General features: G+C 32.5%; 1 protein-coding gene across 2 annotated transcripts; it reads right to left on the minus strand.

Annotated features, from left to right (window-relative positions):
• Positions 1-5,376: 5,376 nt before the first annotated feature.
• Positions 5,377-11,368, minus strand: LOC105114878 (protein DA1-related 1-like). Of its 2 annotated transcripts, XM_011011584.1 has the most exons (13): positions 11,258-11,368; positions 10,975-11,127; positions 10,140-10,282; positions 9,818-9,908; positions 9,107-9,302; positions 8,542-8,662; positions 8,308-8,391; positions 7,122-7,241; positions 6,761-6,973; positions 6,602-6,664; positions 6,384-6,502; positions 6,226-6,284; positions 5,377-6,120 (listed from the first exon to the last, which is right to left on the minus strand). In XM_011011584.1, exons 3-13 carry the CDS (start codon positions 10,239-10,241, stop codon positions 5,801-5,803), a joined length of 1,488 nt encoding a protein of 495 aa, XP_011009886.1. In that variant the 5' UTR covers positions 10,242-10,282; positions 10,975-11,127; positions 11,258-11,368; the 3' UTR covers positions 5,377-5,800. The 2 variants fall into 2 exon arrangements, with proteins under 2 accessions (XP_011009886.1, XP_011009887.1); XM_011011585.1 differs by lacking the exons at positions 10,975-11,127; positions 11,258-11,368 and adding an exon at positions 10,692-10,834.
• Between the last annotated feature and the right edge of the window lie 2,225 nt (positions 11,369-13,593).

Below are 13,593 nucleotides of genomic sequence, written 5' to 3' on the forward strand. Positions count from 1 at the left end.
CTAGAATTTCATTAGTTAAACTATACCCCCTCCAATTACATAATTAGTATAGCTGGTGTGACTAGTAGTTACGTGAAATCCTTTCAAATCATGCATATGAAAAATTGTTCTCCTAGCGATGATGCTGTCTACTTGGACTCGACATCCTAATAATTTTTTTTTAAGAGTATTTTTACATACTAATTGATATTAATTTGAAACAAATTAAATGGTAGGTGTGTTGTGTTTAGTATTATTAGGGTGATTATTTTTTAAAATATGTTTTATATTAAAATAATATTTTTTTTTTATTTTTTAAATTGGATTTTTAATATTAATATATCAAAATAATTTTGAAACACTAAAAAAATTAATTTTTTTAAACCGTGTTTCTGCCGCAAAAACTATATCACTGTCCAAATAATGTTATTAGGTTGGATCGGTACGATATAAATGTATCTAATAATTTCATTTTCAAGTATAGTTGTACAAGTTCGAATACAAATGTAAGTTACCAGTATCATCCGCCGTTCGGCAGTGATAACAGCATTGTTTCTTGCTTTACTATATGTTTCAGTTGAGGCCAATAAAACATTCCTTTGATTCTTCGAAGAGGGTTTCGAATTCCTACCTGACCACCCACAGCGGAAGCATGAACCGCCGACGACAATTTTCTCTTCGGATCGGCGTTGCTTCCGATGTAAACTCGCGCTTTATACCTCAGTACACCATCCTGGCAAGCCTACAAAGGAAATGAGCCTTCAGAAATCAATCTGACAGGAATTATCTCCTGACTCCTCCTGCTCCATATCCACATGCATCAGCTTTCGATATGAATACTTTATTAAAAGCCAACACAAGATGCCTCACACATGGTTAACTTTCTAGGTTAGTTTGGAACTACTGTAATTGAATTTAATTATAATATTTAATTTGAATTTAATTAACAAGTAAGTTAAAGTTGCATGTTTGAAAAAGACAGAGTTCAATTCATTTTATTTTATATATTACTATCATTACATTTATCTTATTCTCCCAAATATCTCTTAAAAAAACAGATAAATGGATAGGTATTTTCATAAACTAATTTTAACTATTAATTTCTCTTATTTAGTGTAATAAATAAGAAGGGTTAACGTCTAATTTATTCTTGTATAATTTTTAAGAATTTAATTTTATTCAAAATTTAATTTTTAATATTTAAAAATGCATCAATTCCAACACAACTTCTAACATCAATTAATAGTTAACCTTTTCTTGAGCATTTAGATTGCTTAGCTTACAATCGTTTTTTTCTCAAAATATTCAGTATAATTTTGAGATGTGAAATATGGGATTTTTAGTTTAGAACAACTATTCATGTTTATATCCAGCTGTAATATCAATCTTAAAAAAGAAATGTGATTAACTAATTAAGCTCATCTAGCAAATCATTGATCAGTGGAATTAAAAACTTAATGTCATTTAACTATCTAAAATCAACACAAAGCCTCTAAACATTTCTTTTTAACAAGAAACACATGAAAGGCAAAAGAAGTTTTGTTTGGTTGGATAATATCATTCATAAATAAATTATAGGGTGTTTAAAAATATGATAGCAGTTTTTTTAAAGTATGTTTTATTTGAAAATATATTAAAATAATATTATTTTTTTATTTTTTTAAAATTATTTTTGATATCAACATATCAATACAATTTAAAAACATAAAAAAAATATTAATTTTGTTTTTCATATCAACATATCAATACAATTCAAAAACATAAAAAAAATATTAATTTTAAACAAAAAAAAATTCAAATATTTAAGAAACATGATGTCAAAGAACCAATTTATATTATTGGCAACTCAAGAGAAACGATTGCCTGCAATCATGTCATTTACTCTGATGTAATTATCTGTTGTTTGTAATTTATTCTAAGATAAAACTTAGTTTAAACAAATGTCCCACTTAAATTAGACTTTTATGATCAGTGAATATATACTATATAATCTTTTAATAATTCAGTAATGAAAATTCATTCATTGAAAACATATTAAATTCAAATCTTTTATGATGTCAGAGCCAAAAACCTCTCATAAGATAACAATTTCAATTTCAAGCATGTCTTCCCTGGTAGATCGAAGCTAAAATCTCAGCCCTAACACACAACTTTTTTCTGATTCTAATAAGCCTTTTATTACTCTAAATTTCACTATTGATATTAATGCCTCTTATTATTCTAAATTTCACTATCGATATTAATGAAAAACTAACTTCATCTATTTATATTAATTTGAAACACTATTTATTGATTATGATTTACTTTTTTTTTTATTTACGTGGGTGTTCAGGCCAGCTTACATGTACCACGACTAATCTCATGGCCCACTGAATATTCTGCAAGTTCAGTGAGTATGTAAGGCACCACGAGAATGACAGGTGTGTATAATAAAATTCAAATCTGAATATAAAGGAAGAGAATGACAGATGTATATAATAAAATTCAAATATAAATATAAAAGAAGAGAACAAGTCCCTCTACCATTATATCAACGGTGGTGCTTAATTATATCAAGTGCTAACACCTAAGTGCTTAATTATATCAACGGTGGCATTCCATGTTCCTCAATTAATGTTAATCAAGTCCCTCTCACCATTAAACTAACACCTAAGTGCTTAATTATATCAATGGTGGCATTCCATGTTCCTCAATTAATGTTAATCCCACTATCAACCTCAATAAAACACATTGAGTTAGACAACTCATTCTCAATGTCACCCTAGCCTCTACTACAACTCACAATCACTTCTCCTGTAGCTAAACTCTATACCCTATATGCTAGTCATTCCAAAACTAAAGATGTCGGGCAACTGAAGGAGGAATTTACATTAATTCAGCGTGGCAATAGATTAATTATCGACTATTTGCATGATGTGAAGACATTGGCAAATGAATTTGCCATTATCGACCATCCACTTTCAGATGATGATCTTATGCTCAACATCTTACATGAAGTAGGGGCCGATTTTAAAGAGATTGTTGCCCCTATTCATGCTCGAGAACTCCTTGACTTTTGAGGAATTGCATGATCTCTTGATAGGTCATGAAAGCTATCTACGTCACTTGGAAGCTGCAACACAACAGCTCATGGTCTTTGGTCTCTACAAATTGCACCAATCGAACGAAAAGAGGTTTAAATGACAGTTACTTTACATGGCACTTTAATAAACAAAATGGACAGCCCCACTCTCAAATTAATTCTCAGCAAGACAATCGTTGGGCCTCAAATGGATTAGGTTGGTCTAACAGATTCAATCATTGCTATCAACCTCGATGTTAAATCTGTGATCAGCTAGGACATATCGCAAAGACTTTTTTCTCAATTCAATTATAATACTGCAATAGTTAACCGTGCTCGGACATTCAATGCAATAGAAAAGCCTTGGCTTCTTGATTCAAGTGCTTCATGTAACATTACAAGTGATCTTGTAAAATCTATCTACACACTCAAGGTATAATGGCACTGATAAAGTGACTTTAGGTGATGGGGTTAAGGTTTGGAAATTTCTTACAATGGTTCTTCATCCTATCATTTTCTAATATATGATTAAAATTATTTTTTAATATACCTCCTTAAATAAAAATTTATTAGATTTAAAAATTATACAAACTCACACTATTTTATAATTAATTTTTATCAAATTAATAAAGATAATAAAACTTAATAAAACTTAAACTTGTAATCATTCAATCATTAAAACTTTAATATCATATCAATAAACCAATTACATCCAAGTGCTTAAGTTATTTGATGAGATCTAAATATAATTTATATTATTATTTAATATGTGATTTTTTTATAATTTATATTATTATTTAATATGTGATTTTTTTATAATTTATATTATTATTTAATATGTGATTTTTTTATAATTTATATTATTATTTAATATGTGATTTTTTTATAATTTATATTATTATTTAATATGTGATTTCAACTGCATTCTCGAGCACTATCTTTACCGCCAACCTCTCAAATCTCATCTTTCAAGACTATATGGTCTTGCATTCATAGGGTTGGCATCTGATAGCAATTGAATTCCATGATCATGTTTCCTAGCCGGAGGCAGCTGAGTATGTTTAGCAAACACAATAATTTATTCAGCTAACAAAGCACAAATCTCACGATGATGATGATAGGCTTTGATAACAGACTCCTCATGGCTTGTGATTAAGAAAAATTGAGCTCAAAATATACAAATCCTGTCTGTAAGGTTCTTGGAAACCTTATCTACTGACATCATTAGTAATTTCACCTCATCAGAAATGCCCTTCAACTCAATCATTCTTCCTTCTTTCTTAAGAGAAAGATTCATCTTAACAAAATCAAACATCGTCCCCCACCCTCATACCAGAATCAACTAAGTCGCCATCTCCATTTCCCTCATCCACGTCACCAAACACATCATTTCCCTCTTCCCGCGCTTTCATTGCATTCATCTCCCATACCCGAAACAACCTTACTCTTTCTAGCCGTGGACAAAGACTTGATTTAAAGAAGTAGGTTTCAAGACTTTAAGCTCTTTGAGTCCACTTATAAAGCTAGAGATGAAATAAGCCTTTGATAAGTAAGGATTAGCATCAAAATCATTAAAGATTAAGTTCTTCAAACTTTTTTATATAATCTTCAACATCCTTCTCCTGTGCAAGTTTGTTAAACTCCTCTACCACATCATTTCTGCTACCAAACCTTCTACATAATCTCACTCACAATCCCCTCCCAATTTTCAACATCACTCCCTACAACAAATCCTTAAAACCAAATTTCATCCTTTCCCTCTAAATACACAGAAGCAATCTCTACATATTAATTAGCGGAAATAAAATTCATCTTGAAATTTTTCTAGCACTTACATATCCACTCTAGGATTTTCACCATTAAAGAATTGAAGATTAATCCTTGGTACAGCAACATTATAAGCAGACCTGGTGGATTCAGGTAAGGACGAAGGATTCTCACCATCTTTTCATGGTGTGGGAATCAAGCCATCGCCTCAAGAACTGAATTTTGATTCCTGAACTGGTTCCTGCTATGCTTCCTATGCTTTAATCGTCATCATGATTGCTTCAAAATGCAACTGTCTGCTTCTTCAATTCCTCCATAGATTCTTGCAGAGATCATAATCTTTCAAATGGAAATCCAAAATGTCTGGTTGTCTCCTTGAAGACAAAAGTTATACACTGAAAGCCTACCTTATCATAGTTTACGGTCATAAAACAATGAGGGTTTTTTTTTTTTTTTCGTAATGAGAGAGGAATAAAGATTTAAAAAAATTCCCATGTTCCAAATAAAATAATATAAAAAATAGTAAAGATTAAAAAAAAAATGTATAATAGAAGTTCCACAATGACAACTATATGCGGAGAAGAAAATAGAAACCCTTCCCTTAACAAAATGGAAATTTCACAAACCAACCATTTAATTCGGTTTCTTGTACACAGTGCCGGACTGAGTCATGTAACTAATATAAACAAGCTGCTTCAAAATGAACAACGGATAGTAGGGAAATGTTGTAAGGAAAACATAAAAAGGAGGTATACACATTCTAATATACTCAATATTTTGAAGAGATTCAATAGCTTGTCCTAAAATGCTATCCATGTGGTGCCCACCTTTAAGAGTTTTGCAGCAGTTGCACGGAAGCAATATTATTATATATGACGTCTCCTGGTGCATTCCTTTTTGTGGCTTTTTTACTTCAGTATAAGTTTAATATCGTAAGGGTGAGGTATTTGTGAGAGAAAATACCAATTATTGCTATAACTATCAATCAGTAGATCAGACAGGAAAGGTTCCTGTCATCTGAATATGGTCAAGGGTTCTCCTGAGGCCATATTTCAGCACTGCCTGGTTACCTATCCTGAAACCTTCTCCATAAGCTGGCGAAGCATCTGACTCGATCTGGTGTTTGAAAAACTCACCAAGTTTCTTCTCAAAGTCAGATCGCGGCCCTTTCTTTGATGATGTGGAAGAAGATGATGACGGTGAAGATGAAGCAACTTCACCTCCTGAACTAGAATATATCTCAGAATCTAGCCACATATGAGCCAGGACCTGGCATATTCCTTCTTCGACCTCTGGACGTAGGTTGGGATAACCTGTCAAAGACAACTTTTGTACTTCTTAGCTGTCCATATGAAAGTAAATAAATAAAAATAAAGGAAATACTTGACAAGATCATGTATGTCATAGGATGGGCAAACCTTTAAGTCGAAGCCAAGCATGCATCATCTCATGAGCCAAAATTGAACCCGTCAACAACCTGTATGTATGGAATGTAAAGGATGCACACTTGAAAATTCTCAAATATCATGAATGATGATGAATTTGCTGAGTGATCGACACAAATAGATGATAATACCTGGGAAGGCCATACAGAATGAGAATTGCAGTTACTTCACACCTACGGCTTAGCCTATAAGGTTCTGTTCTTATGTCTATGAAACGGTATCCCGCCCCAATCCTTGGCCTCCTCAAAACCTGGTAATAGGGTCAAATAAATATACAATTTCAATCTATAAACAGACACCTTCAAGAAACCAAACACTAGCTTATGTAGGACTTGTGACAAGAAATTACAGTGGTAACAGTTTGTTCTTCCGACAAGCAGAGTCCTCTGGTTTCAGGTAAGTGATGATGACCCTGACCACGAAAATGTAAAAACTGAAAATAAAACCACACAAAAATATAACAAAACAAAAGGCTTAATTATTGATGGTCTCGATGCATCAGCCTTACATTCTTTTCTCCTTCCATAGCCTCATTCAGGGCTGGTCTCTCAACCAAAAGTAAAGGAATTTCCTGCACGACCTTCATATTTAAACCTTCATAAAATTCTCGAATTTCAAAGTAAAGAGGTTGGCATTCATGAGTATCCATTATTGCAGAGTCTAGACACTCCAGACATAGCTTCCTGCCATCATCAAGCGATATATATCTAGTGTCCCTCGGCTGCATGGCATGGGAAAAAATATTATTATAAAATTCAAACCATTTTTCAGAAAACTACAATTTACATTTTCTTTCTAAGCTTCTTTATCCCCTCCCTGCACTTTGGTTTTGGACAGCAGAAAGGTTGATTCAAATTCTTTCAACTGACCTCCATTCTCTCACAACTACAGCAACGAGGAGTCCTATCACGCTCATGTGAGGGACAGTATTTTTGTCGCCAGAAAGGATGAGCCCTATACTCAATGAGCCCAGCTGAATTTGTAGGAATCTGTACAAAAGGGAATGGGAAGAAAGAATTTAAGGTCACCATGAATAAAGGAAATATGATGGAATAGTAGTTAATTAACTCTTTTTCTTTCTTTCTTTTTTTGGCTGATTGTAGATGATATATCATTAAAATTAGAGAAAAAACATATCCTAAATCCCATTATCCCAGAAATGTTAGAATAAAAAATATGCTGTAGCCAGCTACTTTAGCAGACAGCAAAATGTATCACAATGCCGCATGGCAAATCCAAAGGTTAAATGACACTATCCACAAGGTTGGTCAATGACACAACATGCCGAGGCATCTGTCAGCCTATGAGCTTTATAAGCTAACACAAAATGCGCTCATAAATAATACAACAGGCAAATTGAGTTCTAATGGCAGCTGGAGAATACTAAACCGCAAAATTACTAGGATATTACTATCAATGTTCATTACCTGGGAAAAGAAATATGTGCACCTAGCACACCAACCCAACTTATTGAAGTCGAGATGATTTTTGTTCCATCTCAAAATATGCAAAACAATAAGGCATAAATTGACCCCTTCAAATTTGTTCACCTGTTCTTTATACATTACAGACCCAAATTCAACCGTACCTCTATTCTTTTTTTCAACAAAAATATCTGGTGTCAGGCTATTTCTTCGCTAGATGAGGTGCACAAATAATAGTGATTACTTAGTTTGAAAAGGTACGTATCAAAAGAAAGAATATCAGAGATAATTCCAGAGACTCTCTAATCATCATTTATTTATTTTGTATATACAACTAGCACATCCAATAGTTGAGCAAAAGGATTGCTGCATTTAGCAGCATCAGCTCAATTTTGACCAAAAAGGGCACCCTTCAACAACTTTACCAACAAAAGCTGATTCTTCTTTGGCTAACAAGATGGGTGCAATGAGAGTTTATGTAGTCCGGTTAGATTGCAACCTTAATCTGGTGTGCAATGGATTAGCTTCATTGTTCATCTACTCAACGAAGCCTTCATCCAATCGAATGTATTCAAGCACAATACTAAACCAGCAGAAGGTATTGTTGTGTTTCTGTCATATAAAAACTTACAAATTTGTTGCAAACATCGCATCTTGGATGATGCAGCTTCCTGTAACAAGACTTGTGATACGGACGATTCCCAGACATTGAAAACTATTACAAGAATGAATTTGAGGGTTAGTAAACATACACCAATCTCTTGATACTCAACCAAAATAAAAGACATTAGTTAAGAACTCATGATCACTGCCATCAATTACAGACAAAAGTATCAATTCACTAGAATAAGATTCAGACTTAAACCTCATAATCAATAATTGGCAGATTGCAAGCATTGCAACAAAAACAATCAGGATGCCAAACACCGCCCATGCAACTCAAAAACTGCCCATGCCCAATCTCAGTGTTGCACCCAGCACAGATCCTATGAGCAATAAATTTTCAACAATCAGATCAGATTTTCCATGTGGTGTCTCTGAACTGTGATAGGCCAGAACAATTTTAAAGAACAGGCAAGAGACATTGTATATGAAAGATATTAACATGCAATTTCACGTTATAAGAATATAAAGCACCCCCAATGTTTTCTTAACTAACTTCATTTTGTCTCTGTGATAGAAAGATGCAAGCTCAGATGTCTGGCTGACATAATAGAGACAACATAATATTCTACATGTTGATCCTGTAAATTAATGGTGTGTTTCATCTCATGTCACTGCACTTCGGTTATCATGACAACAAAACAATCACTTTACAGAAAGGATCTTCTAAGAGAAGGAATAAATATTCATCCTTTTGAAATCTGATTGGAATGCATGTTACATTATTTGAATGCAGAAAAATGGCTATTCCACACAACCACAGTTACCTGTAACCAGATGAAAATGGATAAGGTGGAACTAGATTTCCACTGTCATATTGTGCTCGAGGAGGAGACTCCAAACTTAAACTTTCTTGAATAGCTTTAGCAAGTTGCTCATCTTCTTCCAATTGAGCTGTCACATCCTCCTCTGGCTGGTGGGGCTTGTAATATTCCTCTGACTGTTCAGACTCATTATCTTCCTCTGGTTGAAATAAAGTTTTTTACTTGATAATTAAAGAATGAACTGGATAACAGCATGGGTGCATAACTGACACAATCTATCATCAGTATATACATATGAAAGGATGAATATTTCTGTCTTGGCTGACTATGAATTTTATGAATGAAACCAGTCACGGTTATTAAAGATGATGAGAACTGTATTATCATTTTTATGAAACCTTTAAAGTGATTTGTTGTCTGCGATGAAATCTTTTTATTTGTGTAAACTGTAGGCGTAATTGACCAAAACATCATCATATGAATTGTTGTCAAATTCAGCTTATATTGCCTGGTATAGAAATAAAATATGGTATGCAAAAGAACCTAATTAAACTATAACCATTTTGTTTCTCTTCATTTTGGTACTTCTATCTGATATCTTGTACAAAGTTGCTTGAAACATTGGGTCAACAGTCATGTTACACAGTCAATATAAGTTTTCAAATAAAAAATGGAAGTAACAACCTAATCAATTCTAACAGCTTTGCAACTTACCAATTACTTTTTTTCCTTTTTGATCTTCTTCAGAAAGGGAAAGTGCAATAGCACATTCGATTTCTTCATTGTCAAAATTCGATAAATCATCCTGCCTCAAGTTGTCCATGACATACAGTTAGCTCAGGGGAAAAAACAATTGAATAAACTTTTAAGAGAAAAGTGCCAGTATATAGTTTTGCAAGAAGATTACAACATCCCATCTTTTCACACAACATTTATACAACCAACCAGCTCCAGCCATAAAGACTAGGCTAGCATCATACCATGGACAAGCATAAGCAAAGGAGAACAATTATAAAAGTACAAAGAATGTGATTACCACTGATCGGCGAGGCTCATCCCAATACCTATCTCCTCCATATCTCCCAGGATAGTGCCCTCTACTGCTAGAACCTTCGAGAACCTTGGTCCACCAATCCATAGTGCAATAGGTTTTTCGGTAGCAGGCTGGTGAATTTTGGTCTTTTGAATAATTCATTATTAGATCAAGGGATAAGAAAGGATTTAAAGGAAAGAATTTGGGATAAGAAAGGAAATGAAGTAAGTATTCAATACATTACTTACAACAAACTCATTCATTATTCAATATACAATTATTACAAGTTCTTAGGACAATTGGGTGAAAATGAATATATCAATCAAAGAGATGAATAAATGAATATTATTTAACAGGGTAAATAAAAGGCTTGTAATAAGCAGGCGTCTGAAATGGTAGTAGCAACTTGGAGCATACGTCTCAGATGCCTTCGAATTTCAAAATTCAGAGGCAGCAATTCAACCGAGCATGGCAGGCATCAAGCTAAAGAGGAACTATAACTAAGCTCACCAAATGAATAAAAAGTTATCAATTAGATCAAGGGAACGAAAGGACGTCAATCCAATCAAGAGAAATGGGAATTCACGACAATAAATAGGTAATGCAGTATCACTCTCCATGATTACAAATTTTAGCCAAATTCATATATGATGTAATCATTCGTCCCTCATATTTCACCCCAACGCGCCCAGCATCAATACCATCAACAGAAAAAGAAATTTCAATTCTTCATGGATAAAGATCTCCAACCTCATCTTGCAATCATACGGAGATTACATGGCACAGCTGTCTATGCTATGTTGAAACAGTAAAACATAGGTTTCAGACAGAACTTCACCTGAAACAAATTAAGAATCTGGGGAAACAGTAGAATCTGATGAATCAAAGATCAGTTACAGAAACCAATTCCCATGAATACAGAATCATCAAAAAAGGAATCACATGACACAAAAAGCCATACTTTCCATCATCTCTTCAACAGCAACCAATCCTGAAAAAACAAAAAACACGTCAGACTTTTCACTTTGACAAAACAAAAGTAGTATTGCAATAGTGAAGATAATAACATTTCATAGAAAGAGCGAAAATAGAAAGAGAGAGACCCAAAGAAAGAAAAGTACTTGAATTGAATCCTACTCAAATCCAGGCTAAAGGGGAAGCAAAAAATGCCACTAGTGTAAACCTTCCTTCAAACTCGCAATTTTTATATGCGCTGAGAGAGAGAGAGAGAGAATCAAAGGCCCGGGGGGTGGCCGTAGAATTATTAACGACAACATTTTCTACTTTTTCAAGTGGGTCCTATAGCCATTTTCCACCACAATTCACAAAATGTCAAAGAACCCATATACCTTTCTTGTTGAAAAATTGACAAGGGACAGGAAGGAGGGGGGGGAGAGAGAAGGTGGTTCTGGTGACTGTTGTTCTTCGCTCTGAATGGACTAGTGAGCACTGTAGAAGAAGTGAATAGGCTGGTGTGTGTGCTAGTATACCAAAATATTTTTGTCAGTGATGAGTCAAGGTTATGGTGGGTGCTCTTTAGCCTTGTAACAGTGACATTAATAGCTTGCCTCATAAAATTTACCAGCCATGTTTTTCTTTTTTATTCTTGCAATTTTTTTTAATTTTTTGTAAGGGAGATTGATTTATTTTCAGATATTTGTTGCTTAGATTTATTTTTTTTAGTTGAATTTCACGATGAAAAATAGTTGTTTGGGAATGCCAACAAAAGGAGCTCCTGCAAATTTAAAATGTCTTAAAACATATCAACAACGTATTTCATTTGTAATCTTTCGTTTTAGTGTCTGTAAATTTAAAAGGTTATATCACTTATTTTTAAAAGTATTTTTTATTTAAAATATATTAAAATAATATTTTTTATTTTAAAAAAATTAACATCCAAATAATTTAAAAATACAAAAAAATTTCAGATACATTTTCCAAATGTAACAACTTTTAAAAATATTTTTTATTAAAAATATATTTAAATAATATTTTTTTTATTTTTTATAAATTTATTGTTAATATTAACCTATCAAATCAATTTATAAATATAAAAAATAATATTTAAATAAAATAAAATAAATCCTTTTAAAAACACGTGGCCAAACCACATTTCAATACACTTCCTTGGCCATAAATAACGCTCACTTAGATTAGACACCAAATTGTTCTCTTCCTTGTTATCACCATCACTTCAATTTGATAATAACTGCGCCATCTGAGAACAAGGCTCCAAATAGAGTTCTATAAAAATTTAATTTTTTTATTTAAAATAATTTTATATTTTTTATTATTTTTATATATTAATATTAAAAATAATTTTAAAAAATAAAAAATACATTTAAATACATTTCCAAATAAAAAATATTTTAAAAAATATCCTTACTATATTTTTAAATCAACAAAAATCATCAAGAATGATGGGTGTGAATTTCAGTGACATGGATGCTCCGTTTCAAGTGACAAGAAAGAAAGAAATTGACAAAGAGCCCTTATGTTTTCTCTGCTTTTTTCCCCTTCTTATATGAAAATATTATGTTTTATTTCTTATTATTTGTGGACAGAAAAGGAAAGAAAAACATATTGTTTATATTTTATATTATTAAAATTACGTTCTGAATGGCTGTGCTTTTCTCAGCCCAGTGCTGATATTTTATTTTTAATCCTTGAGCGAGCTTCAAACTCAGATTCATTACGTGAAGCTGTGCTTTCCATCTTCAATAAAAGGATTCGGAGGGCATTTGTGGGCTAAAAAACCGTAAGCTTTAGCTGTATTTAAAAGTGTAGAAATGATTTTTGTAAGTGTTTTTTATTGAAAAAATTATTTTTAATTGTATATTAAAATAATTTAAAAACACTAAAAAATTATTAATTTTAAGTAAAAATATAAAAATTAAAAATTAATTTTTTTTATAAATACTTTTAAAATATAAAAATAAACAGTATATAACATTCTCCCCTCCTCCCACCTTTGGATCTTGAGATCCACACCTCAAAATAATTCTGATGAGACAAGCTGCAAAAATCGCAGTTCATTATTAGGGCTGTTTTAAAGTGTAATTTCCTCAAGTATTTGTTATATTGAAATGTATTAAAATAATTATTTTATTTTTTAAAATTTATTTTAAAAATTAGTAGATTAAAGTAATTTAAAACATATAAAAATAATTAATTTTTAATAAAAAAATTTAATTTTTTTATAAACATGAATTGAGCTGCATTTGCCAACACTATCAAATTATCCAGAATCTTAACGTGGCCAAACATCATTCGCAACGGATAATGATTCGTGGATGCGTCAAAGGATTAGGTAATAAAAGCGACCACTCTCGGCGACTGTTTCTTTTGTTGCTTTCACAAGGTAGTGCCATGACCCTACCCTCCTTTGTCCCCATGCCTCGTGCTCTTTCCTTTGCACTAGGAGTAATGACGTAGTTGAAAACTTGATTCTTAAGGA

This window comes from Populus euphratica, unplaced genomic scaffold (genome assembly GCF_000495115.2).
Source record: "Populus euphratica unplaced genomic scaffold, PopEup_1.0 scaffold592.1, whole genome shotgun sequence".
Taxonomy (NCBI): Eukaryota; Viridiplantae; Streptophyta; class Magnoliopsida; order Malpighiales; family Salicaceae; genus Populus; species Populus euphratica.